The sequence below is a fragment of the Myotis daubentonii genome, chromosome 8 (genome assembly GCF_963259705.1).
Source record: "Myotis daubentonii chromosome 8, mMyoDau2.1, whole genome shotgun sequence".
In the NCBI taxonomy this organism is placed as follows: Eukaryota; Metazoa; Chordata; class Mammalia; order Chiroptera; family Vespertilionidae; genus Myotis; species Myotis daubentonii.
The window spans coordinates 73,282,742-73,302,940 of NC_081847.1; the positions used below are offsets into that span (position 1 = coordinate 73,282,742).

Sequence of the window (20,199 nt, forward strand, 5' to 3'; positions counted from 1 at the left end):
CCTGAGGCATTTCCCAAAAGAGCAGGACCGGATCCTGGGAATGAGTGCCTCCACTAAGATCACAGGCTAGGGAGGGGAGTACGCCATGTTCTTCTCATCACTTTACCCTAGCACACAGTGGTCACTCAATAAATAGCGGGTGATGAAATAAGTGACCTTGAAAGAGCAGCTGGCATTTTGGTGAATTCTGTCCCATGACTCATAACTTTGAGACCTGACCACTCATACCACATGGAACTTAAGCATTTTCCTATTCATTGGGCCACTGCCATTATATCTAGTGACATGATGTGTATGACCCTCCTTCCTTTCCAGGCTCAGGCCCGATGTCACCGGATAGGCCAGAGTAAAGCTGTGAAGGTGTATCGCCTCATTACTCGGAACTCCTATGAGCGAGAAATGTTTGATAAGGCCAGCCTGAAGCTGGGTCTGGACAAGGCTGTTCTTCAGGACATCAACCGAAAGGGCAGCACCAATGGAGTGAGTATGATGGTACCTGCGCTGGAGCCTGAGCATGTGTCACACAGCTGGGGCCTCTGGATTCTTCCTTCCTACAGCTGTTTTAAGATGAACTCTCAACCAAACTCAGTCAGGCCAAACAACTTTGTTGGGTAATACCCTACACTAGAGGGTAATTCGGGTCAGGTCTCTGCATCTGATAGATGGATGAAGGAAATCTGTAGGAACAGTTATGTGGTAGGACTGCCCAACATGCAGTAACATTTCAGGAAACAGAGTTTTTAACAGTGCCTGTTAGAAGTGAGTAGATCTTAACACTTAACTCTAAATGATCTATTGTCACCATGCTTTTACCTCATACTCCAGACAATGGAACCTATTTTATCTGTATCCCTCAGCGCCCATAACCATCCTTGGCATATTAAAGATGTTCAATGTGTGATGGTCAGTGAATAAATGAATGAATAGATTAGCAGCTTAAAGTAATAAAATCTTTTTTCCCCTCTAAGGGGGATAAAAATTGCAGCTAAGATTCTTAAATTTATTAAAGTATAGACAAACAAAGTAGAATATCTCCTTAATCTCTGGGCTCAGGGCATCAAAGGTTGGGAATTAAACTTTCTAAATGAATTCTCTTTAGTCCAGATGTTCTATATCCTCGTAGCTATGCATGTGTTGCTAAGTATAATACTTCAAGTTACCAGTGCTGCGAGTTATGGAATTCCCTCTTGTGATTGATATAAAGAGAACCAGATTCTTAATTAAAACCAGAAAGGGCTGTTTTGAACTCCCCATTTCCTGTTTTCAACAAGCAATTGAGAAGATCACACTTGGCACAGGATCCTCTCTTTAGTTAAGAAATGACATCATTTCCAATACTAATGTATTTATTTAATAATGAAGAAATCATTCTTTAGCCCATTTGGTACATCTGGAGGTTTTTAAAGATACAGACTCAAACTGAAATATAAAATAAACATTAAATATATCCTCTTTAATGGTGCATAGTTTTAATGGCTTGTGACATTTGGTAATAACCAACGTCCTGAGGAATGCTAGGGTCATTGAGTCATGGGCTGGGTTTTATTCTGGAGCTCCCTATAGAGGATCGTCTGCCTTCCCTCCCCATAGTTCTCTTGAATGCCTTTATCTGGGCTTTCATTTCCTAAGGCTTGTTGTTTATGTCTTTATTCCTCTGATATGTCAGTTAGTGGAGGTACTGTGTACTGAGTCACAAGGGCCAGATTTGAGGCTGTTTTTCTCCTGTGCATTTTCCACTTTGTGAGTAGCCTTTGGTGACCTGTCCAGGTACAGCAGCTTTCAAAAATGGAGGTAGAGGACTTGCTCCGGAAAGGTGCTTATGGAGCCTTAATGGATGAGGAAGACGAAGGCTCCAAGTTCTGTGAAGAAGACATAGACCAGATTCTGCAGAGGAGAACCCACACCATCACGATCCAGTCTGAAGGACAGGGGTCCACTTTTGCCAAGGTATATAGGACCTTCTCTCCAGAGTCCGTGTGGGGGGAGCAGGAAGAAAGTTGTTCATGGTTTGACCCTCATTAGCCAGACTTCTGTTACCCTAAATACACTATTGAAATTTTCTGGCTACACATTTATTCTGTGTGACACTCTGAAGAAACAGGTTCTTAGAGGATGTGTCAGTCATGAGCCAGAAGCTACAGAAAGAACGCCACTCCTAACCTCTGGGAGCTGGTTTCAGCGAGCAGGATAGACACCTTAGTTCGCACGTCGCACTATTCACTGTTCACAAAGCCTGCTCTGAAGCCTTTGGTCACCTTGATTTCCTTGCAGAGCACCTCTTGGTGAGTTTCTAGTGAACACCCGAGTCCTCAAACTCAAGCAAGTATCTTGTTGAGTTCATGAGAAAATACATGTTAGTCAGTAATCCCAGCTAGGTACTGCCCTGCAAGTTACTGGATTTAGAATTCAGCTAATTAGACCACTTAACCATATCACTCTCAGGTTTCCCTGACCACAGGCTCCATGAGCTTTGTGACCTATCTGATTAAATTCCTGTTCGACATGGAACATTTTCAGTAGGAAATTTTGTGCTTTATAGCCATCACTTATCTGTCCACCTCATACTGCCCACCTGAGTGCTTTTTCTGTAGCAGGCATTTGGCAACTGGTGAACTGAAAGAAAAGTTTTATCTAGGGAAGTTTTAAGAATAAATTCTTTCACAAGGAACTAGATGTCAAGTCATACATTGCCATTGTCTTCCAGAGCTGTCTTCCTGCTTCTAAGTTTAAGTTTCAGAAAATGATCCTGTAGTTTGAAATTGTAATTTCCTGAACCAGTCTTTTAAAAGAGAAGAAGCGTGGCTGTGAGGCTCTGTTTGAGTTTCTGGTACATTTAAAAGAACCAGGTGTTTAGTAACGTGTGTTGTGTTCGGGCACAGCGTATTGATGCTTGTCTTCTTCACAGGCTAGCTTTGTGGCTTCAGGAAACAGAACAGATATTTCCTTAGACGACCCGAATTTTTGGCAGAAATGGGCTAAAATAGCTGAACTGGACACTGAAGCAAAGAATGAAAAGGTACAGCATATTTTATTCCATTGAACATTTCACTGTGTCTTAAGGACCATAAATTCCCACACAGTTCAAGTCATTATTTACTCCTGAGCCCTAATTCTTAAATGAGATGGTAGATGTAATATACTTAAAACATGCTTAGCTTCGTAAACATTAACTGTTAGAATTTAAAATGACCTATGGGACATACTGGGCACCTGAGAAATCAAGGCAGTTAGAACTGGAACTGGCCGAATAGGTCAAGTTTAGTCCTCTGGCCCAACCAAGCCAACATCCCAATCTTGGTATGTGACCATTTTACCTCTTTTTCACCATTCCTATGAAAGAAACATGAATATTGAGAAGAGGGGGAAAGCACGATAAGTAAAGTTTGTTGGCTTCACTTCCTTTCTTTCAGTATCTTGAATTTTTCTATTTCTATACATAAGAGAGAGAATGGTCTTGAAATAAAGACAGAGTTTGAACACTGCCTCTGCCCCTGACTGAATATGTGCCTTTGGGCAAGGTACTTGGCCTCACTGAAACCAGCTGGAAAGGAGGTGGGGATAGCACTCATGACTGTAACTGCCTAGCCCAGCAATGGCTAACCTATGACACACGTGTCAGAGGTGACACGCGAACTCATTTTTTTGGTTGATTTTTCTTTGTTAAGTGGCATTTAAATATATAAAATAAATATCAAAAATATAAGTCTTTGTTTTACTATGGTTGCAAATATTAAAACATTTCTATATGTGACACAGCACCAGAGTTAAGTTAGGGTTTTTCAAAATGCTGACACGCCGAGCTCAAAAGGTTCGCCATCACTGGCCTAGCCCCTTGTGAGGCACCCCACGCCCTAAGTGTTAGTTCCCCCTCCCTCCGCCTCAGACTCTATCGCCTCACTGCAGGATGAGCATACATCCCTTTTTACCTGTCTTCCCAGGTGAGTATTGAACTCTTGTGAACCCACAAGCCCCGGAGACAGTTCTGCAGGTATCCAGCTGATTGAATAGCCAGCATCCAGCCTTAACTCTTCTTCTGTAGGATCACCAGAGGTTGTTTAATTCAACTCTTTTCCAAATAGGAAGATTGTGCAGTCCTTTAGTAATCTGTGTTTTATAGTTGCACAGTCAAGAAGTTACTCAGTGTGCAGGGAAGTTGGCAAAGTGGGGGGAGAAAGGGTTCTTGCCCTATGGACAGTAAGAAGCAGTTGGAGCAGGTGGGAAGTAAGGTGATTGAAGCGGGGATGACACTAGAAATTTACCTGGGCTACACAGGGGAGTATTCAGGAGCTTAGCCTGCCTTTGGGAAGAGATGTAAGGGGAAGGAGTGAGACACATGAAATGATGGAGATAAGAGAAGAGGCAATGGTTGTGGCCAGGGGAGCCACCAGAATGAGAGGTTCCTGAGCTAGGAATAATCTTTTTGGTGAAAGACAAAAGGTTAGTATTTAGTGCCAGTGGAAGGCAAAAAGTGGAACAGCTGGAATATGTATTTGTCTTGAGAAAGTTGCTGAGCAGATGGAATTCTCCAACTGGTCCTGTCTCCAGAACGCGGCCTGCCTCTGCATGCTGGGCAGAACGGCTGGGGTGCACCACTCCGTCTTTCTTGGCAAGAGCAGACTGTCACTGTGGGCACTGGGGGGCCTTGCCTGTCCGTACTGTTAGAATGACTGCAGAGGCAGCAGATGGTGGCGGATGACACGTCAACTTCAGCCAGTCCCAGAGAATCCCCGCTGCTAGTCATGGACATAGCAGGTGTGCTGGGGACAGCCTTTCCTGCTGGAGGATGAGACCAGGGTGTGGTTCTTTCCCAAATGTGTCTTGAGGAATGTCAACAGGATATGCTTGTGCATCGTGATGGGGAAGAGAGAAGCAGGGCTTTCTCCCCAGTAGTCCTCTCTGTTTCTAGGAAAGCTTAGTGCTCGACCGGCCTCGTGTGAGAAAGCAAACCAAACACTACAACTCCTTTGAGGAGGATGAGCTCATGGAGTTTTCAGAGTTGGACAGTGACTCTGATGAAAGGCCCACGAGGTCCAGGCGCCTCAATGATAAAACCAGGCGCTACCTCCGAGCCGAATGCTTCCGGGTAGAGAAGAACCTGCTCATCTTTGGGTGGGTATTGGCTGTGCCTATTTGTTGTTGGTGTTGGTCCCTGAGATTTGTCCAGTGTGTCTCTCCAGTCACCTCTGGAGTTATGGGCTGATGCAGGCTCGGTTAGAGCAAGAGAGAACTGTGCTTTCTGCCCATGACACCCCCACCTCCCACTACCACCACCCCAGTCACTGTACGCTCTGCTGCCCTATTGTAGATGTGCCATGACTTCTCATATGCTTGTCGCAGTGAATCTCTGCTACTAATTTGCTGCCTGGTACTGATTTCCTGCCTTTCTGCCCCCGCCCTCCCCCCCCCCGCAAGGATATATAAGGAGTCAGTGCAACAGATGTTCCCATTAAGGCATGATTCGTGCAGGGCTCTGGCTTTGATCGAAATAGAAGGTTTACCTTCTGGGAGCTCACCATTGCTTTTGAATGCTGCAGCTGGACTCCTTTAATTCCAAATTTTTATTTCATGATCCAAATATTTTTGTCCCTCTCTTCTTAATCTAGTGACCATATAAAGCTCTCAGTGGCCAATGTCCAGGTCACCTTAGTGACATTTGGTTTGCTACAACATGCAGGCCTCCAGGGCCTCCCAAGACAAGGCCCTTGGACCAGTTAATAGACCCAACAGAGGATGAGAAGCTTTCTTGGCCCCTCTTTGTCCTGCAGTGTTGAGGGCATGCATGGCCCTCGCTCCCCCCAACAGCCTTCTGTATTTCCACTCAGCTGGGGCCGGTGGAAGGACATCCTGACTCATGGGCGATTCAAATGGCATCTGAACGAAAAGGACATGGAGATGATTTGCCGTGCCCTGCTGGTGTACTGTGTCAAGCATTACAAGGGGGACGAGAAGATCAAGAGCTTCATTTGGGAGCTTATCACACCTACCAAAGATGGGCAGGCCCAGACCCTCCAGAACCACTCAGGTGAGGTGGCCTGAGAAGCACAACTCTCTTCCACTTGCAGCCCTCTTCCCATGTTGGTCCATGTTGCTGTGCTTTGGGGACTTCTCTCTCTCAGGTCTGTTTCAGAATGTTACCTGTGGGAAAGGGTGATGATTCTTTCAGTTCCCCCTCAGAGTTATCCCAAGCTACTGTGATGTTTTGTTTAAGTACTACTGGGCCCTCCAAAGTTTGCCAGGTGCCAGTCCTGCCCATTTACTTGAGCATCACAGGGGTTCCTCTTCCGATGAGACTCATAGCATGTGCTCCATGGTTTGTCTTTTGCGTTTCACAATGTTATCTCCACTCCACCTCTGTCTGTGCCTTTCCTTGTGCTGTGCTTCTCCTTCCTGTGCTTGGCCATAGCTCACCTTCAGGTTTCAGATCAACTTCCTTTTCCCTGGCTGTGTTGTAAGTTCCCAGAGTGCACAGGTTATGGTACACCTTTCTTGATCCTCATGGGGTACTTGGTAAATTTTTACTTCCTGACTGAACGGTCCTGAGGTTTCCTAAGTTGGGGACCAGGCACATCTCTTCACCACCATCAATCACTATTTGGTGGATGAAGGAGTGGGGTCTGTTGTCCAGAGCCACCACACACAGCCTAGCTGCCTATTTGCAATACCAGCCCAGCTCTCATGCCCATGTTTATGCTGCCTTGTCTCATCGACCAGCCTTTCTGTTTCAGGGTTGTCTGCTCCAGTCCCCAGAGGGAGGAAGGGGAAGAAGACAAAGAACCAGCTTCTGCTCCCAGAGTTAAAGAATGCAGACTGGCTGGCCACCTGCAACCCCGAGGTGGTCTTGCATGATGATGGCTACAAGAAACATCTCAAACAACACTGCAACAAGTGGGTGTACCTCCCCCTACCCCTCCCCTACTGGTAGCTCCACTCACTGTCCAGGTTCTTGGGACCCCTGCAGGAGCACGTGATGTTCCTGTACTGCCATGCAAGGTTTGGAAAAGCAAGATATGGGTCTAAGCTGGGTCAGGATTCACTAGCTTTAAAGCCTCTCTGATCTCTTCTTCACAAAACCTAACCTTTCTGCTAGTGCAGTTTTTACCCCAGAAGGTGTTTTTTTGCCATGACTCCAAATCCAATTAAGACCCTGGTGATTTCACTGTCCTTTTATTTGCCTCCCTCTGCGCGGAGGTCACATTAACTTGCGCAGAAGACCAACCTAGTTGCCACCACTCGCAGTCCCTCCTGCCAAGTTGCTTCCTCTTCTCAGTTTCTGTTGCCTTTCGTGGCCTCCAGGTATTTGATAGACATGCATCTGAGATAGTATTCTTATATCCCTGGGCTGACAGCTAGGCGGGGTAGGGAGAGACGGAGGAAAAAATGATAGATAATGAAACTCTGTTTGTATGAAGTTTGGTTTTGAGGAGTTAAAGCACCCAGCCACTGAAACATTGATATGCTTACACATGGAAATTGCATCACTATATAGTGTATCTATTAGAATTAAAAGGACCCTTGGAACCCATCTAATCCAGCTTCCTAGGTCATGCAAGAATTATATCCCTGGCATTCCTGGTAGGCAGTGAGAGGGCCTCTGTTTACACATCTCTTATTATAAAGAGTTTAGGACCTTATGAATGAAGAGGTTTTGCTAGCTTTTCCCTTCTTCCCTATAACATCAACCTAATGGTTTTATAGTTGTTTGGGGGTTGGTTTTTTTGTTTGTTTGTTTTTTCTTTAACAGATGAAGTCTAGTCCTTTCCCTTCATTCTTCCAAATATTTGAAGATAGGTCTCATGCCTAATACTGTCACAAAAACTACTGTACACAAAAGTACAAGCTCTTTAGGGATAGTAGATCTCAGTCTCAGACTTCAAGGTCACATGCTGTGGATAATGGAGCCTGATTAGTGCAGGACCCACTACCATGGTTGCTGTGACTAAATGAGAGTCAACGTGTAAGACACAGAAAGAGGAGGCTGGCTAAGCAAGAGGACCTGTTGATGGCAGTGCTTATGCAACAGACTAAGGCAGTGATGGCGAACCTATGACACGCGTGTCAGAGGTGACACGCGAACTCATTTTTTTGGTTGATTTTTCTTTGTTAAATGGCATTTAAATATATAAAATAAATATCAAAAATATAAGTCTTTGTTTTACTATGGTTGCAAATATCAAAAATTTTTTATATGTGACACGGCACCAGAGTTAAGTTAGGGTTTTTCAAAATGCTGACACGCCGAGCTCAAAAGGTTCGCCATCACTGAACTAAGGACTGTATTGTAAATAAATATTAAGCAACCATTGTTTCTTGAACAAGTTAGACATGATAAAAATAAGGTATTTGGTGAGAAAATTTAATGTGGCAATAATTTGCAAGATGGAGAAGTTAAACCTAAAACTGAATAGCCAACTAGAAGGGTTCTGTCATAGTTTAAGTATTGATCATAAGGACTTAGATTAGAGTGCTAATTAGAATTGGGAATAAAAAGTTAAATAGGAGACACATGACTAAAGAAGAATCCATAGTGTGTGATGAGGAGTACAAAAAGCAGCTAACTCCATGACGATAAGCCTTGACGGAATGAGCAGTGACGGAATGAGAATCGTTATGTTCACTAAGAGATGAAGAGCAAAACGAAGGGCTCAGGTTTTGCCTTGTTAAGTTAGAGCAGCAACATTTGGCTATTCCACCTACCGCTACAGATGTGGGTCTGGAGCACTAAAAACAGGCTGAGCTGGAGAGGTTGACACAGAACTTCCCTGTACACCTGGAGAGATGATTGCAGTGTCCTGACAGGGTGTCTTCCAGCCTCTGCTGAGCCTTCAGACTTACGGGAGTTTGCCATTTCTCAGCAAGGCTCATTTAATTACCAGATGACTTTAATTAATTGTCCTTCTGTATATGAAATCTAAACTCTGCTGCCTTGAAACTTCCACCCTTTGATCTTGAGTCCTGATTCTATCCTCAGATGCAGTGGAAAACAGGCAGAATTTCTTCAACATAAATGACCATGAGCTCTAGATTGTGGGCTCTCCTATATTAGCAAATATACTGCCACCCAATATCAGATAAGGGTTAAGACAAGCTCTGGGGTCAGGACTGCCTGGATTTAAATCCCAGCCCCATGGCTGACCAGCCGGTGAATTCTTTAACCTCTGTGTGTCTTTTCTTCACCTAGAAAATGAGATTAACACTAGTACCTACCTGTTAGTATTGTTATGAGGATTAAATGAGCTAATACATGCTGGCACACAGTAAGTACTAAGTACTCAACGCATTGTTTCTTATTAGTGGATAGTATTTAGGGACATGAAATTGTCATCTAAAGAACTTGGAAATGTTAAAAATCAGCTGCTTCAAATCTAACCTGTAAGAAGTCAGGACAGTGGTTAGTCATTCAGGGTGGAGGTAGTGACTGGAAGGGGATACCGGGGTGCCTGTTGGAGAAATAAATGTTGTGCTTCCTGATCTGGTTACTACATGCACATGTGTGATCACTTTGTCAAAATCCCACCAAGCTTTAAGCTTATGCAAAGGGCACTTTTGGGAAGTATATTTCATATTAACAAAATGTTTTGGGGTTTTTGTGTGTGTGTGTTTTTTTTTAAGAAAGAGATGCAGCCCTGCCGGGTAGTTCTGTTGGTTAGAGCATCGTCCTGATACAGCAGGGTTTTGGGTTCAATCTCCAATCAGGGCACATACAAGAATCAAGCAATGATTGCATAAATAAGTGGAACAACAAATTGATGTTTCTCTCTGTGTGTCTTTCTTTCTCTCTCAAGTCAATAAGTAAAAAATTTAAAGGAAGAGAGATGAAAGAAAAAGCAATACTGGCACTGAAATATTAATGGGTTTTGTTTGAGTTCAGATGCCAACTGGGATTATCATCTCACTCTGGGAGGAGATGGCTCTCTAAGAGGAGTTGTCCATCTGCTCACTGAATTGATTTGCTTCTCATATGGAGACAAAGTGAACACTGTTGGCTTTAACTTCTTTTCTCTTGTGCGATAGGTACTGCCACATATTAACACTTTGGCTTCTCTTTAGAGAAGTAGGACCAGTTCTGTGTCCTACATCTTCAGGAAAGCCTTGCTCTCACTGAGCTAAATCTAAGCAGGCAGGAATTCTATAACTCAGACACCCTTGTTCTGGTTCTTACTAAGGAGGTTGTCGGCTGCTGCCAGCAAGATAGAAGGATCAGCGATCGTTGTAAATTCTTAGAGTACTTATTCTCTGAACTTTTTAAAAACAAAAGCAAAAAAACCCTCAAAATTATTTGAGTTGATTGACAGCCGAGGTAAGGAATAGCATACCAGAAAACTTAGGGTTCTTTCTGATCTAAAAGTTCACTTTGTGTATTGCTACTTACAACTTGAGCTACAGTGGCACTTTCTACCTGCATCTAAGAAATTATGCTTTCTTAGAAGCCTCGACCCATTATTAACATCTTTAGAATAGTTAATACATATATGTGTTAAACAATTTTCTCAAAAGTAGGATTTCCTCCAACCTCCAATTCCCCTATTTCCTCTCCAAAGGCTGTTAACCTAATTCTTCCAGACAGAGGTACTCTGCACATGAATTAGCACAGGTGAATGTACAGCCTCCTTTGTCTTCCCTAAAATAGCACACATCTAACATACTGTTTATGCTGTCTTTCTTTTTTTTAACAACTTATGTAGAAATCAGTTCCTATATCAGTATATATAAATGGGCTTTTATTTTTAACTAGAGGCCCAGTGCGTAAAATTCATGCGGGGGGTGGGGGGTGTCCCTCAGCCTGTCCTGCACCCTCTTGCAATCCGGGACCGCTGGCCTTTATCAGTTTCTATATCAGTATATATAAATGGGCTTTTATTTTTAACTAGAGGCCCGGTGCACAAAATTTATGCATGGGGGTGGGGTGTTCCTCAGCCCAGCCTGCACCCTCTTGCAATCCAGGACCACTGGCTCCTAACTGCTTGCCTGCCTGATTGCCCTTAACCAATTGCCTGCCTGCCTGATTGCCCCTAACCGCTCACCTGCCTGCCTGATCACCTCTAACTGCCTCTGCCTCGGCCCCTCGCCGCCACGGCTTCATTGGGAAGGACATCTGGAATGATGTCCAGAAGGTCATTTGGCTGCCCAGTCTAATTAGCATATTACACTTTTATTATTATAGCTAGATAGCCTTTACTCTTGGCTAGTATTGGCAAGTTACAGGTACTCTTCTATACCTCTTTTCAGCTTAGCCATGAATATGAAGCAGTTTCTGGAACATGGTTGGCTTCTCTGTGCCTACCCTTACTTTTACCATTTTTGCATCAGTGAGCCTTTCCCTCTCTTGACCCCGCTGTCACCCTCTGAGCTCTGATTCTTTCTTGGTTGGTGTCATTTCACAGTTAGACTGCTGTGGGCTCCTCCAGAACAGGGTGAAATTATTTACTTCCGTATGTACCTCACAGTACCCAGCATGGTGCATGGCACACAGTGCTGCCCAGCAGATACTTCCTTGATTGCCTTGTCTCAAACATGTTTGGTGTGTTCCCCATGGGGCTGGAGTGTGGTCCTTGCAGAATCACAGTGAAAGACGTTACTCTCTGATAGTATTGCCACGAAAGGGACTTTAAAAGGTTCATTTAATGATGTACAAGTGGAACTGTTTGAAAGCAGTGCCATTCACCATGACTCACTCTTCAATAAACTGGTTACCAGCCTCTTAGAAGGCAGTTCTGCCAAAGAGACCATTGAGGCCATAGAAAAGGAGTGATGAGAACTCTTTTAGGGACCAGGAGGAACTGTTTCTGCTGTCCCCCTCGCCCCACATGGCTCACAGGGTGACTTAAAGATAACTGATGAAATGCGTTTTCTTGTGTAAAATGGGATGATCACAATAATGTCTGCCATTGGTACCTAGTGGTTTGTTTTTGTAGTGCTTTTTCATATGTTACTTCATTTCACTAATGACATGGGAATACCCAGAATTTCTCTGTCAACTGGGGGTGGCAGTTCCTAGGCAGCTTCTGGGTTCTAATGTGTTTGCATTAATATGTTCACCTTTCATAGGGTACTTTTGCGAGTTCGGATGCTCTACTACCTAAAAGCTGAAATACTGGGAGAAGCAGCTGATAAAGCATTTGAAGGAACTCCTGCCAGGTAAAATGAGTCAACCCTACCTCTCTGAGGTAAAGAGTTGCCATAAATGCCTTTTCCTGGAAATGGGCCAATGTGTCCATGTTCCCACCTCACCAGTCAGTTACTTAGTTGAGAGAGCAGGTAGGTGGACTAAGGACAGTTCAAGGAGAAAACACTTTCTTAGAAACACAGCTTTCAGTGAGGTTTTAAGTTAGTGTTTTTGTCTTAACAGTGTTGCAAAATCTCTCTCAGAACAGTCATTTCTCTTCCTTAATCATTGTAGAATGAGCGTTAATTACTTTCATATGCTTGATCTGATGGGTATACACCAGAAGTTTTACTCGGAATCCCATTCTTGGCCTTTGAGTGCTTCTCCTTTATTTGCTAATCCTGTCACCTCTGACCTGTTTGATTTCTTGCACCTTGGTTTTGTGAAGTAGTGTTTCTGAAGCTGTAGAATTCTGTGGGAACCTCCCGAGATTTGGGGGAATAAGGCTGTCAGCTCCCAGCTCCCACTTGATGAAGCTGTCAGGTTGTAGGTGGGATCACCAGGCAGCCCCCTTTCCCTGCCCCACACGTGCAGTTGGCTCCAGCCCTGTGCTATGCCCATCATTTCCAGAAGTCACCAGAAGAGTTGGTATTTGAACTTTGCCTTGAGATGACCTGGGGCTATGGTTTCTTCTTCCTTTTTTTTTTACAGGCAAGAAATAGAATAGGCTTGTTGGAACCTTTAGAGGTCCCCTGTCTCAATAGGCATTAATTCTTTAATTGCTAGAATTTGGGGGTGGTCAAGGGGAGGGCTGCGCATTGAGGGGCAATTTGGGCCTCAGGAAGTGGCTGCTTACCAACCTGTAGTTGACATTCAGTTTGGCTCTATCAGAACATCCTGGCTGAAAATCTGCTCGCTTAAGGGGAGTACAGGGGTTTGGCTTTCAGGTGTGGGACAAAGGGATGTTGGCAGTAGAGCCCTGTGCAGGGCAGGCATGGGGGGGGGGGGCAGATTATGATCAGGCGAGTATTCTCTGGGCACTTCCAGGCTCTGGCACTGGAAGGCCAGGGAAGCCTCAGCTCCCTGCAGCTCCTGAACATTTGAGCAGCACCCTCAAATGGAACATGGCTAGGTTTTCAGGTCCTCTTATCTTCTAGACTTGGGGAAATCCTTCCCCTTCTGTTGGGGTCCAGCCCCAGCAGGTCCAGGGGTTCCCAAAGGTGTGGACGGAGTCGGCGAAGAAGGAATGACACGGAGACAGCGTTCAGTTGATCAGCATAGCGAGGTTCTCCAGCCAGGTTCTGTCTCTTCTTTTTCTTCCTTTTCATTGGGCAATGCTAATGTTTAGTAATCGTAGCAGCACTGAAGAAAGAGAAGGATGAAGGACATTGACAGCCCTGTTCATGGGCAATTTGCAATCCAGAGCAATCATCACAGTGACTATGGTTACTTGGTAGGCTTTCTGTAGTTACTGTAGTTATTTTTAGAAGGAACAGGGAAGTTGAGTGTTTAGTTAAAAAGGTTCAATTTTTGAGTCATATAGATGCAGCAGAATTCAAACGATCATTTGTATTAGGTGTTACATGCCACAGGTAATCTATCTGAACATCCTCATCCCCATCATTGCTTTTGTAAACCTGTAGATAGATGGAAGCTAGGCAAAACGTGGAGAGTGCCAGTCCATTCACCACAGTTTTTCCTCCTCTCCTCTCCTCAATCCTGGCTCTCCCTCGTCCTATTCAGGTGTAATGTCTTATTGTAGAGATTGCCATAGAGAATACATCAAAGTTCATCCCAGAAAAGTTGTTCAGCCCATGGCTCACACAGGCAGAGCAGTGGGCCCTGCAGGGGAGCCAGATAAAGGGAGCTGCCTAGAAAGGTGTGTCTGGGGATACCATCCTCACAGGGGAGCTGGGCCTGGCAAGGGCATCAGCCCTGTGTCACAGTAAAATGAGCCTGATGCAATAAGAAACTTCAAATGCAGCAGAGGAACCATCCAGGAGCTGAAAGGTGGGAGAGGAGCCATGCAGGTAGAAGTTCTCTCCCAGCGCAAGACAAATGAAGACAGTGAGCTGAGGATCCATGTGAGCTCTCAGAACATGGACAGAACCTCAGAGAGGGGCTGATGGTACAGGCCTGCTAATCCCCTCATGTCTACTCCCTAGGTCACAGTGGTTGGCAAACCATGGCTCGCGAGCCACATGCGGCTCTTTGGCCCCTTGAGTGTGGCTCTTCCACAAAATACTGGCTGTTCCACAAAATACCGACTTTTGCACATGGGCCACAAAGTTTCAATCGCACTGTATGTGCGCACCCGCACGTGGTATTTTGTGGAAGAGCCACACTCAAGGGGCCAAAGAGCCACATGTGGCTTGCGAGCCGCAGTTTGCCGACCACGGCCTAGGACATGTCATTGTTATTACTTTGGCCAGGAGCAGTGCAATTTGTGGTCATTTTTGACCCTACAGAGCATTAGCAGACCACTGCCACCTATTGTGGCCCATGTCCTCTGAAGGGCTCTCTTCATATCCCTGCATGTTCCAAAGCACATCATCTTGTTTTTGAATCGAGCTTGAGATATATACATGATTTGGAAACTCGTCTTCTCAGCCTTTGATCATGTATAAATTCAGCCATTTAAGAGGTGTTCTACCTTCAATGAATGGTATATAGATGGATTTTACTGTGGTTCTCAATTGAAGTGCACATCAGAACTACCTCGTGTGTATAGATCCTGAGGCTCCACTCTAGACCGACAGTGAGTTCTCCACAAAGTTTGCCAGTCAGTCTAGGGTGGAGCCTGGGAGTCAAGTACACATGCAGCGATAGCTCACTGGGAAAGCCCTATAAGGAACCTTGGCCCACAATTCCTGCATCCTGTTACTTCGTGTCTAAGCCTCCAACTAGGATGTGGCTTAATACCAGGGTTCGGCCAGTAGCTCTGACGTTGTTTTCTGTCTGTTGAAGGAACTCTGAGTCCATGCCCTTCCTTCCACAGGGAGCTGGAAGTGCCTCTGCCTGACATCGACTACGTGGAGATTCCAGTGGACTGGTGGGATGCTGAGGCCGACAAGTCCCTTCTGATTGGCGTATTCAAACATGGTGTGTATTTCAGTGTTTCCCCCTTTCCTGAAAACTCCACAGTCCTATTGCACGTCTGTCTTAGAAAGTAGAGCCTTACCTCTGTCCTCTCAGAATTTCAACCGGAGGAATGTGGAGTCACGAAATTACAGTTGATGTTAGTATCAGTGAGGAACTTCAAGAGAGTGAGTTGGCCATAAAGACCTTGTATCTTCCCCACCTAGCCTGTCTGTATGCTTGGGCCGGGACTGCCTCACACTCATTTATTCCTATTGTCCCAATATCTGGCCTAGTGTCTGGCATGTAGTAGTTGGGGAAAATGTTAAGGTTTTAGCATTTCATATGTATATAGAATTCTAAGGTCATTCCAGATATCCTACACATTTCTAGTTTGCCCTACTGGGTATAAAAATTTGAGAATAGAAGATGGCATGGGCATCTTTCTTTTTAATGTGGTAAGCAAGAGACTAAAAGATATTGAGAAGCATTTCATAAACATCTTTGATCTAATTCCTTATTTAGACAAGGGGAATGCCATCAAAACAACTGATGTGGAGGGTTATTTGAATATTAACTAGGACAATATATGTAGACTGCCTAGAACAGTGCTTGGTACATAATAGATGCTTGGCATTATTTCACTGTTGCTTATTACTCTGCCTTTGGAAAGTAAACTAACACATGCCTTATGAGTAGGATTCTTCAATACTTACAGGCAATAACCAGTTGCATTTCCTCCTTATCTGCGGGTTTCATGTTCACCGGTTCAGCCAAATGCGGATCAGAAATATTTCCCAAAAATAGTCCCAGAAAGTTCCAAAAAGCAAAACTTTGAATTTGCCATATGCCAAACATTACACTGAATCCATGTGACTGAAGCGCTGTGTAGGGATACCCTCTGTAGCCTCTATGCAAATATAGGTTTTATGCAAATAAAATGCCATTTTATGTAAGGACTTAAGCATCTTTGGATTTTGGTATCCTCGGGGGCATCCTGGAACCAATCCTCCCTGGATACTGAGGGATGACTGTGCATATGTTAATGAGGAATTCCCTCAAAACTTGGATTCTGGTGTTACCAGAGCAGGCTTCAGGAGGTCCAGTGCTGCTGAGAGCTCTTTGTCAAACCACTGGGTTAGGCTGGAACAGTGCTGCCACAGGACTCCCTGTGATTATGGAAATGCCTTTTCTGTGCTTGAAGTCAGCTATGGAGGAGCCACATATGGCTGTTGGGCACTGGAAATGTGACTAATACAACTGTGTTTTTTATGTAATTGTAATTAAAATAGACACGTGTGGCTCCTCTTTTGGACAGTACAGGGTTGGAACTCAACTTTGAAGAGAGAAGGAGAAGCATGTGACCTCCCTGTTAAGCACAAGGGTCCACAGTGTAACTGAAACTTGGTTTAATCTAATTTTGGAAAGAATCCAGAAGTAGACCAGCTGCTGCAGGCAGCCACATTCCAGAGCATGTGAGCTTGGTGTGTGCGGGAGAGTCCATTGACCGTGTCTTCAGTGGTGTCTGTGGAGCACATTGCCAACTCCCTGATGGAGCCAGTGTGCTGTCAGGAGGGCACACCTGCAGCCCCAGCAGGGTGGCAGGCAGATGCACGTGCTTCCTCTCCCTCCCTCCACCCAAGACACTCACCACAGACATGCGGAACGCTGAGGTGAATTATAGCTGAACCTGAAAGAAATGAAGGAAAGCCCCAAATGGAGAGGTCACTCCAGATATCCTACACATTACAGCCAGAGCTGCAAGCTCAGGAGCTGACAGGACAGCAGACCAGGCAGTCTGGGTGTTTAATACCCACACTGAAAGAGGAAGCAAGTCCCTCCAGGGAAGGAGGGCAAGAAATGGCTCTCTGACTGGCCCAGGGAAGCAGTGCTGGAAGTGAGATAAGACCAGATGGAAGATAGAATGAGATTGACATCTAAAGAGTGAAATAAGATATTCCAGGCAAATACTAACAACCAAAACAAAAACCTGCTATGGCAGTCACTAAGCTTTCATTTTAGGCCTAGCACTACTCAGAGGTGTCTACTTTAGCTCAAGGTTCTTCCCAGATAGGAAATCTTAAAGGATCCAGTTAATCTTCAATAAGTATTTTTGTTTTGCTTTTACTTAATAAGGGAAACAAAATGACCATCTAGAGCCCAGGGCAGATTGTGCGAGTTCTGACGACTTCTGACATTTCTCATTACTCCTGATCAGGGTATGAGCGGTACAATGCCATGCGAGCAGACCCTGCACTTTGTTTCCTGGAGAAGGTTGGGATGCCAGATGAGAAGTCCCTTTCTGCAGAACAGGGTGTTACGGATGGGACCTCAGACATTCCTGAAAGGTGAGAAGCTGCATAAACCAACTGTGCCATAACTAACGTGTCATGCCACAAATCTATGACCCCTTCCACCTATGTCCAGCACACTCAGTCTCCTCCTCACACTGTGGCATCTCCCTTAGCCTTGCCATGCTGGAGTCGCCTTCTAGAATGGCCGCTTTGGTTCCATCCTGTTACACCTCAGGCCTTTTCTTTGACTTCTGAGCACTTTGAACCAAGTACTGATTCCTGTCCTACATGGGCTCCCTAAGCTGCTGCTCATCCTCATCGCTTACCTGGTCAGAGGATTCTTGAGGAAGAATTCAGACTTCTCCTACCTGGCAGAAAGCTAAGAAGAGGCACAACGAGTACAGGCTTCCTGCCCTCGGCATTCCTCAGATGAAATTCCAGCATTATTTAAGGATTGCATGGTCTGTGACTAAGGTGGATTTAGGAGCCACACTGCTTGACAGCTGTGGAATAATAGCCTTATCCCTGGGTATGCAAAAAAAGTATGGAGGTATCCTCTTTGGCTGAATTTTACTATTGGCATAACCTCCAAATGTATAAGTTTATAGGAAAGCTAAATAACCAAAAACTGGTTCTCCAAAATACATGTGTATACATTTAAAATAACATAACATATATGTCTTACTTTGTGTTTGGTGAGCTTTTGACCTGATCTTTTCCCCCAAAGTGGCAGATATGCTTTTCATTGCCTAGGGCTGTGGCCAAACCTGGACATGAGGGTGTGGCTCTGCGCGGAGCCCTTCACTATCTGCTGTAGTGGAGAAAAGAGTGAAATGCATTTTCCATTTGTTCTTAACTCCTGATTAACATTTTAGCTACCATAACATTCTCTACCTATGGGTGTTTCCTCTAGCAGAAAGTAGATGCAGTCAGAGAGATGTTAACAAATGCCCAGGTGACCAGTGTGGCTATTAGATTCACTGGGTATGGGAAAACATTGCCTGAGTGAGTGAGGTACCTGGATGTGGCATGAGATTCATTTTCTTATGGGCTGGTTGTTCTTTATGTGGTTAAGCAGTGAAGGTATCCTACATACCTATCAGAATGGCTCAATTAAAAAATAGTGACAGTACAAAAGCTAGTGAGGATGAGGACACATTGCTGGTGGAAATGTAAAATGGTATAGCCATTCTGGAAAAGCAGTTTGGTAGTTCATTAAAAAAACTAAACATGTAACTACCAAATTATCCATATGCCTCCAGGATCTGAGCAGCAAAGATAAGAATATTTCAGACAGGAATACTTCAAAGGCAGTTTTAAAAGGAATGATGAAAAACAGATAGACACCAGCAGTGGTTAAGTTCACAAGAGAAAAGACATTAGTCAGCTAACCTAGAGGCAAGTGATTGGTGGTACAGGGGGCAAAATGTCCTTTCTTGGAAGTGTCAGCAGAGCTTCCTTTCGAAGCAGTGACTGCTGCCAAGAGTGAGTGATTCTGTGTGAAGAGCATCCTGTTGTGATTCAGGGGTTGGCACATCAGGACTGGCTCGGTTTGCACAGCCTTCAGTCTCTAAAGTCTTCTTTTGTCAAAGCCTCATATCCGATAACCCTGGGTGGGTTATGATAGAATCATTGTTGAATAGCTGGCCTCTTACTTGACTGAGTAGATGCTGGAGTCTCAGTCTGACAGGGGGCCTTGCCCTTTGAAGTTATGACATTGGAAAGACCCAGATTTTGAGGCCTGTGGGGAAAGGGATCTACTAATATTCCCTTTGCTCTGTGATTTAGGAGGCTTTCTTATAAGCATCCTGGTTGCCAAATAGCCCTTAAGTAGTATATGATGCCTTTTTTTTTTTTTTTTAACTTTTATTTAGAAGCAACACGGATAAAGATGACAACACTGAAGACAAACTAGATGGCCTCCGGAAACAAGTGGTGAGTCATATGTACTGTATTGGTAATTCCCATGATCTGCCATATGAAGAAAGAAAACCCCATCTTAGCAGTGCTTTGGGGGAACTTGATTGCATTGCGTTTTCCCCAACATTTTATTATAAAAATTGTCAACATACAGACTACATTGTACTTTCATTCTAATGAAACTTGATTTTGAGATAACTGTAAATTTTAGGTGTGATTTTAAGATACAATACAGAGTGATCCCTTGTACCTTTCATATCCATTTCTCCACCGGGGAACATCTTGCAGAACTATAGTACAAGATCACAACCAGGATGCTGACATTGATGGAGTCTTAACATTTCCATGGCCACAATGATCCATCATGTTGCCCTTTTATAGCTACCTACACTTCCCTCCTGCCTTCACCTCCTTTTAATCCCTGGCAACCACTAACCGGTTCTTTATTCCTGTAATTCTATCATTTTAAGAATGTTATATAGCCCTAACCGGTTTGGCACAGTGGATAGAGCGTCGGCCTGCGGACTCAGGGGTCCCAGGTTCGATTCTGGTCAAGGGCATGTGCCTTTGTTGCGGGCACATCCCCAGTAGGGAGTGTGCAGGAGGCAGCTGGTCGATGTTTCTCTCTCATTGATGTTTCTAACTCTCTATCCCTCTGCCTTCCTCTCTGTAAAAAATCAATAAAATATATTTTTAAAAAAGAATGTTATATAAATGGAATCATAAACTATGTAACCTTTGGGAATTGGCTTTTATCACAAAGCATAATTTCCTGTAGGTTGTTGTAACTCATTCCTTTTTATT

General features: G+C 44.4%; 1 protein-coding gene across 2 annotated transcripts in view; it reads left to right on the forward strand.

Annotated features, from left to right (window-relative positions):
• Positions 1 to 20,199, forward strand: part of CHD6 (chromodomain helicase DNA binding protein 6) — a 185,468-nt gene that overhangs the window by 123,253 nt on the left and 42,016 nt on the right. For both annotated transcript variants that reach the window (XM_059707058.1, XM_059707057.1), the window contains exons 18-27: positions 316 to 480; positions 1,768 to 1,947; positions 2,906 to 3,016; positions 4,907 to 5,109; positions 5,823 to 6,022; positions 6,726 to 6,885; positions 12,046 to 12,135; positions 15,102 to 15,205; positions 17,400 to 17,529; positions 19,350 to 19,410. In XM_059707058.1, coding sequence (XP_059563041.1) covers positions 316 to 480; positions 1,768 to 1,947; positions 2,906 to 3,016; positions 4,907 to 5,109; positions 5,823 to 6,022; positions 6,726 to 6,885; positions 12,046 to 12,135; positions 15,102 to 15,205; positions 17,400 to 17,529; positions 19,350 to 19,410 — 1,404 coding nt within the window. The remainder of the gene's footprint in view (positions 1 to 315; positions 481 to 1,767; positions 1,948 to 2,905; positions 3,017 to 4,906; positions 5,110 to 5,822; positions 6,023 to 6,725; positions 6,886 to 12,045; positions 12,136 to 15,101; positions 15,206 to 17,399; positions 17,530 to 19,349; positions 19,411 to 20,199) is intronic.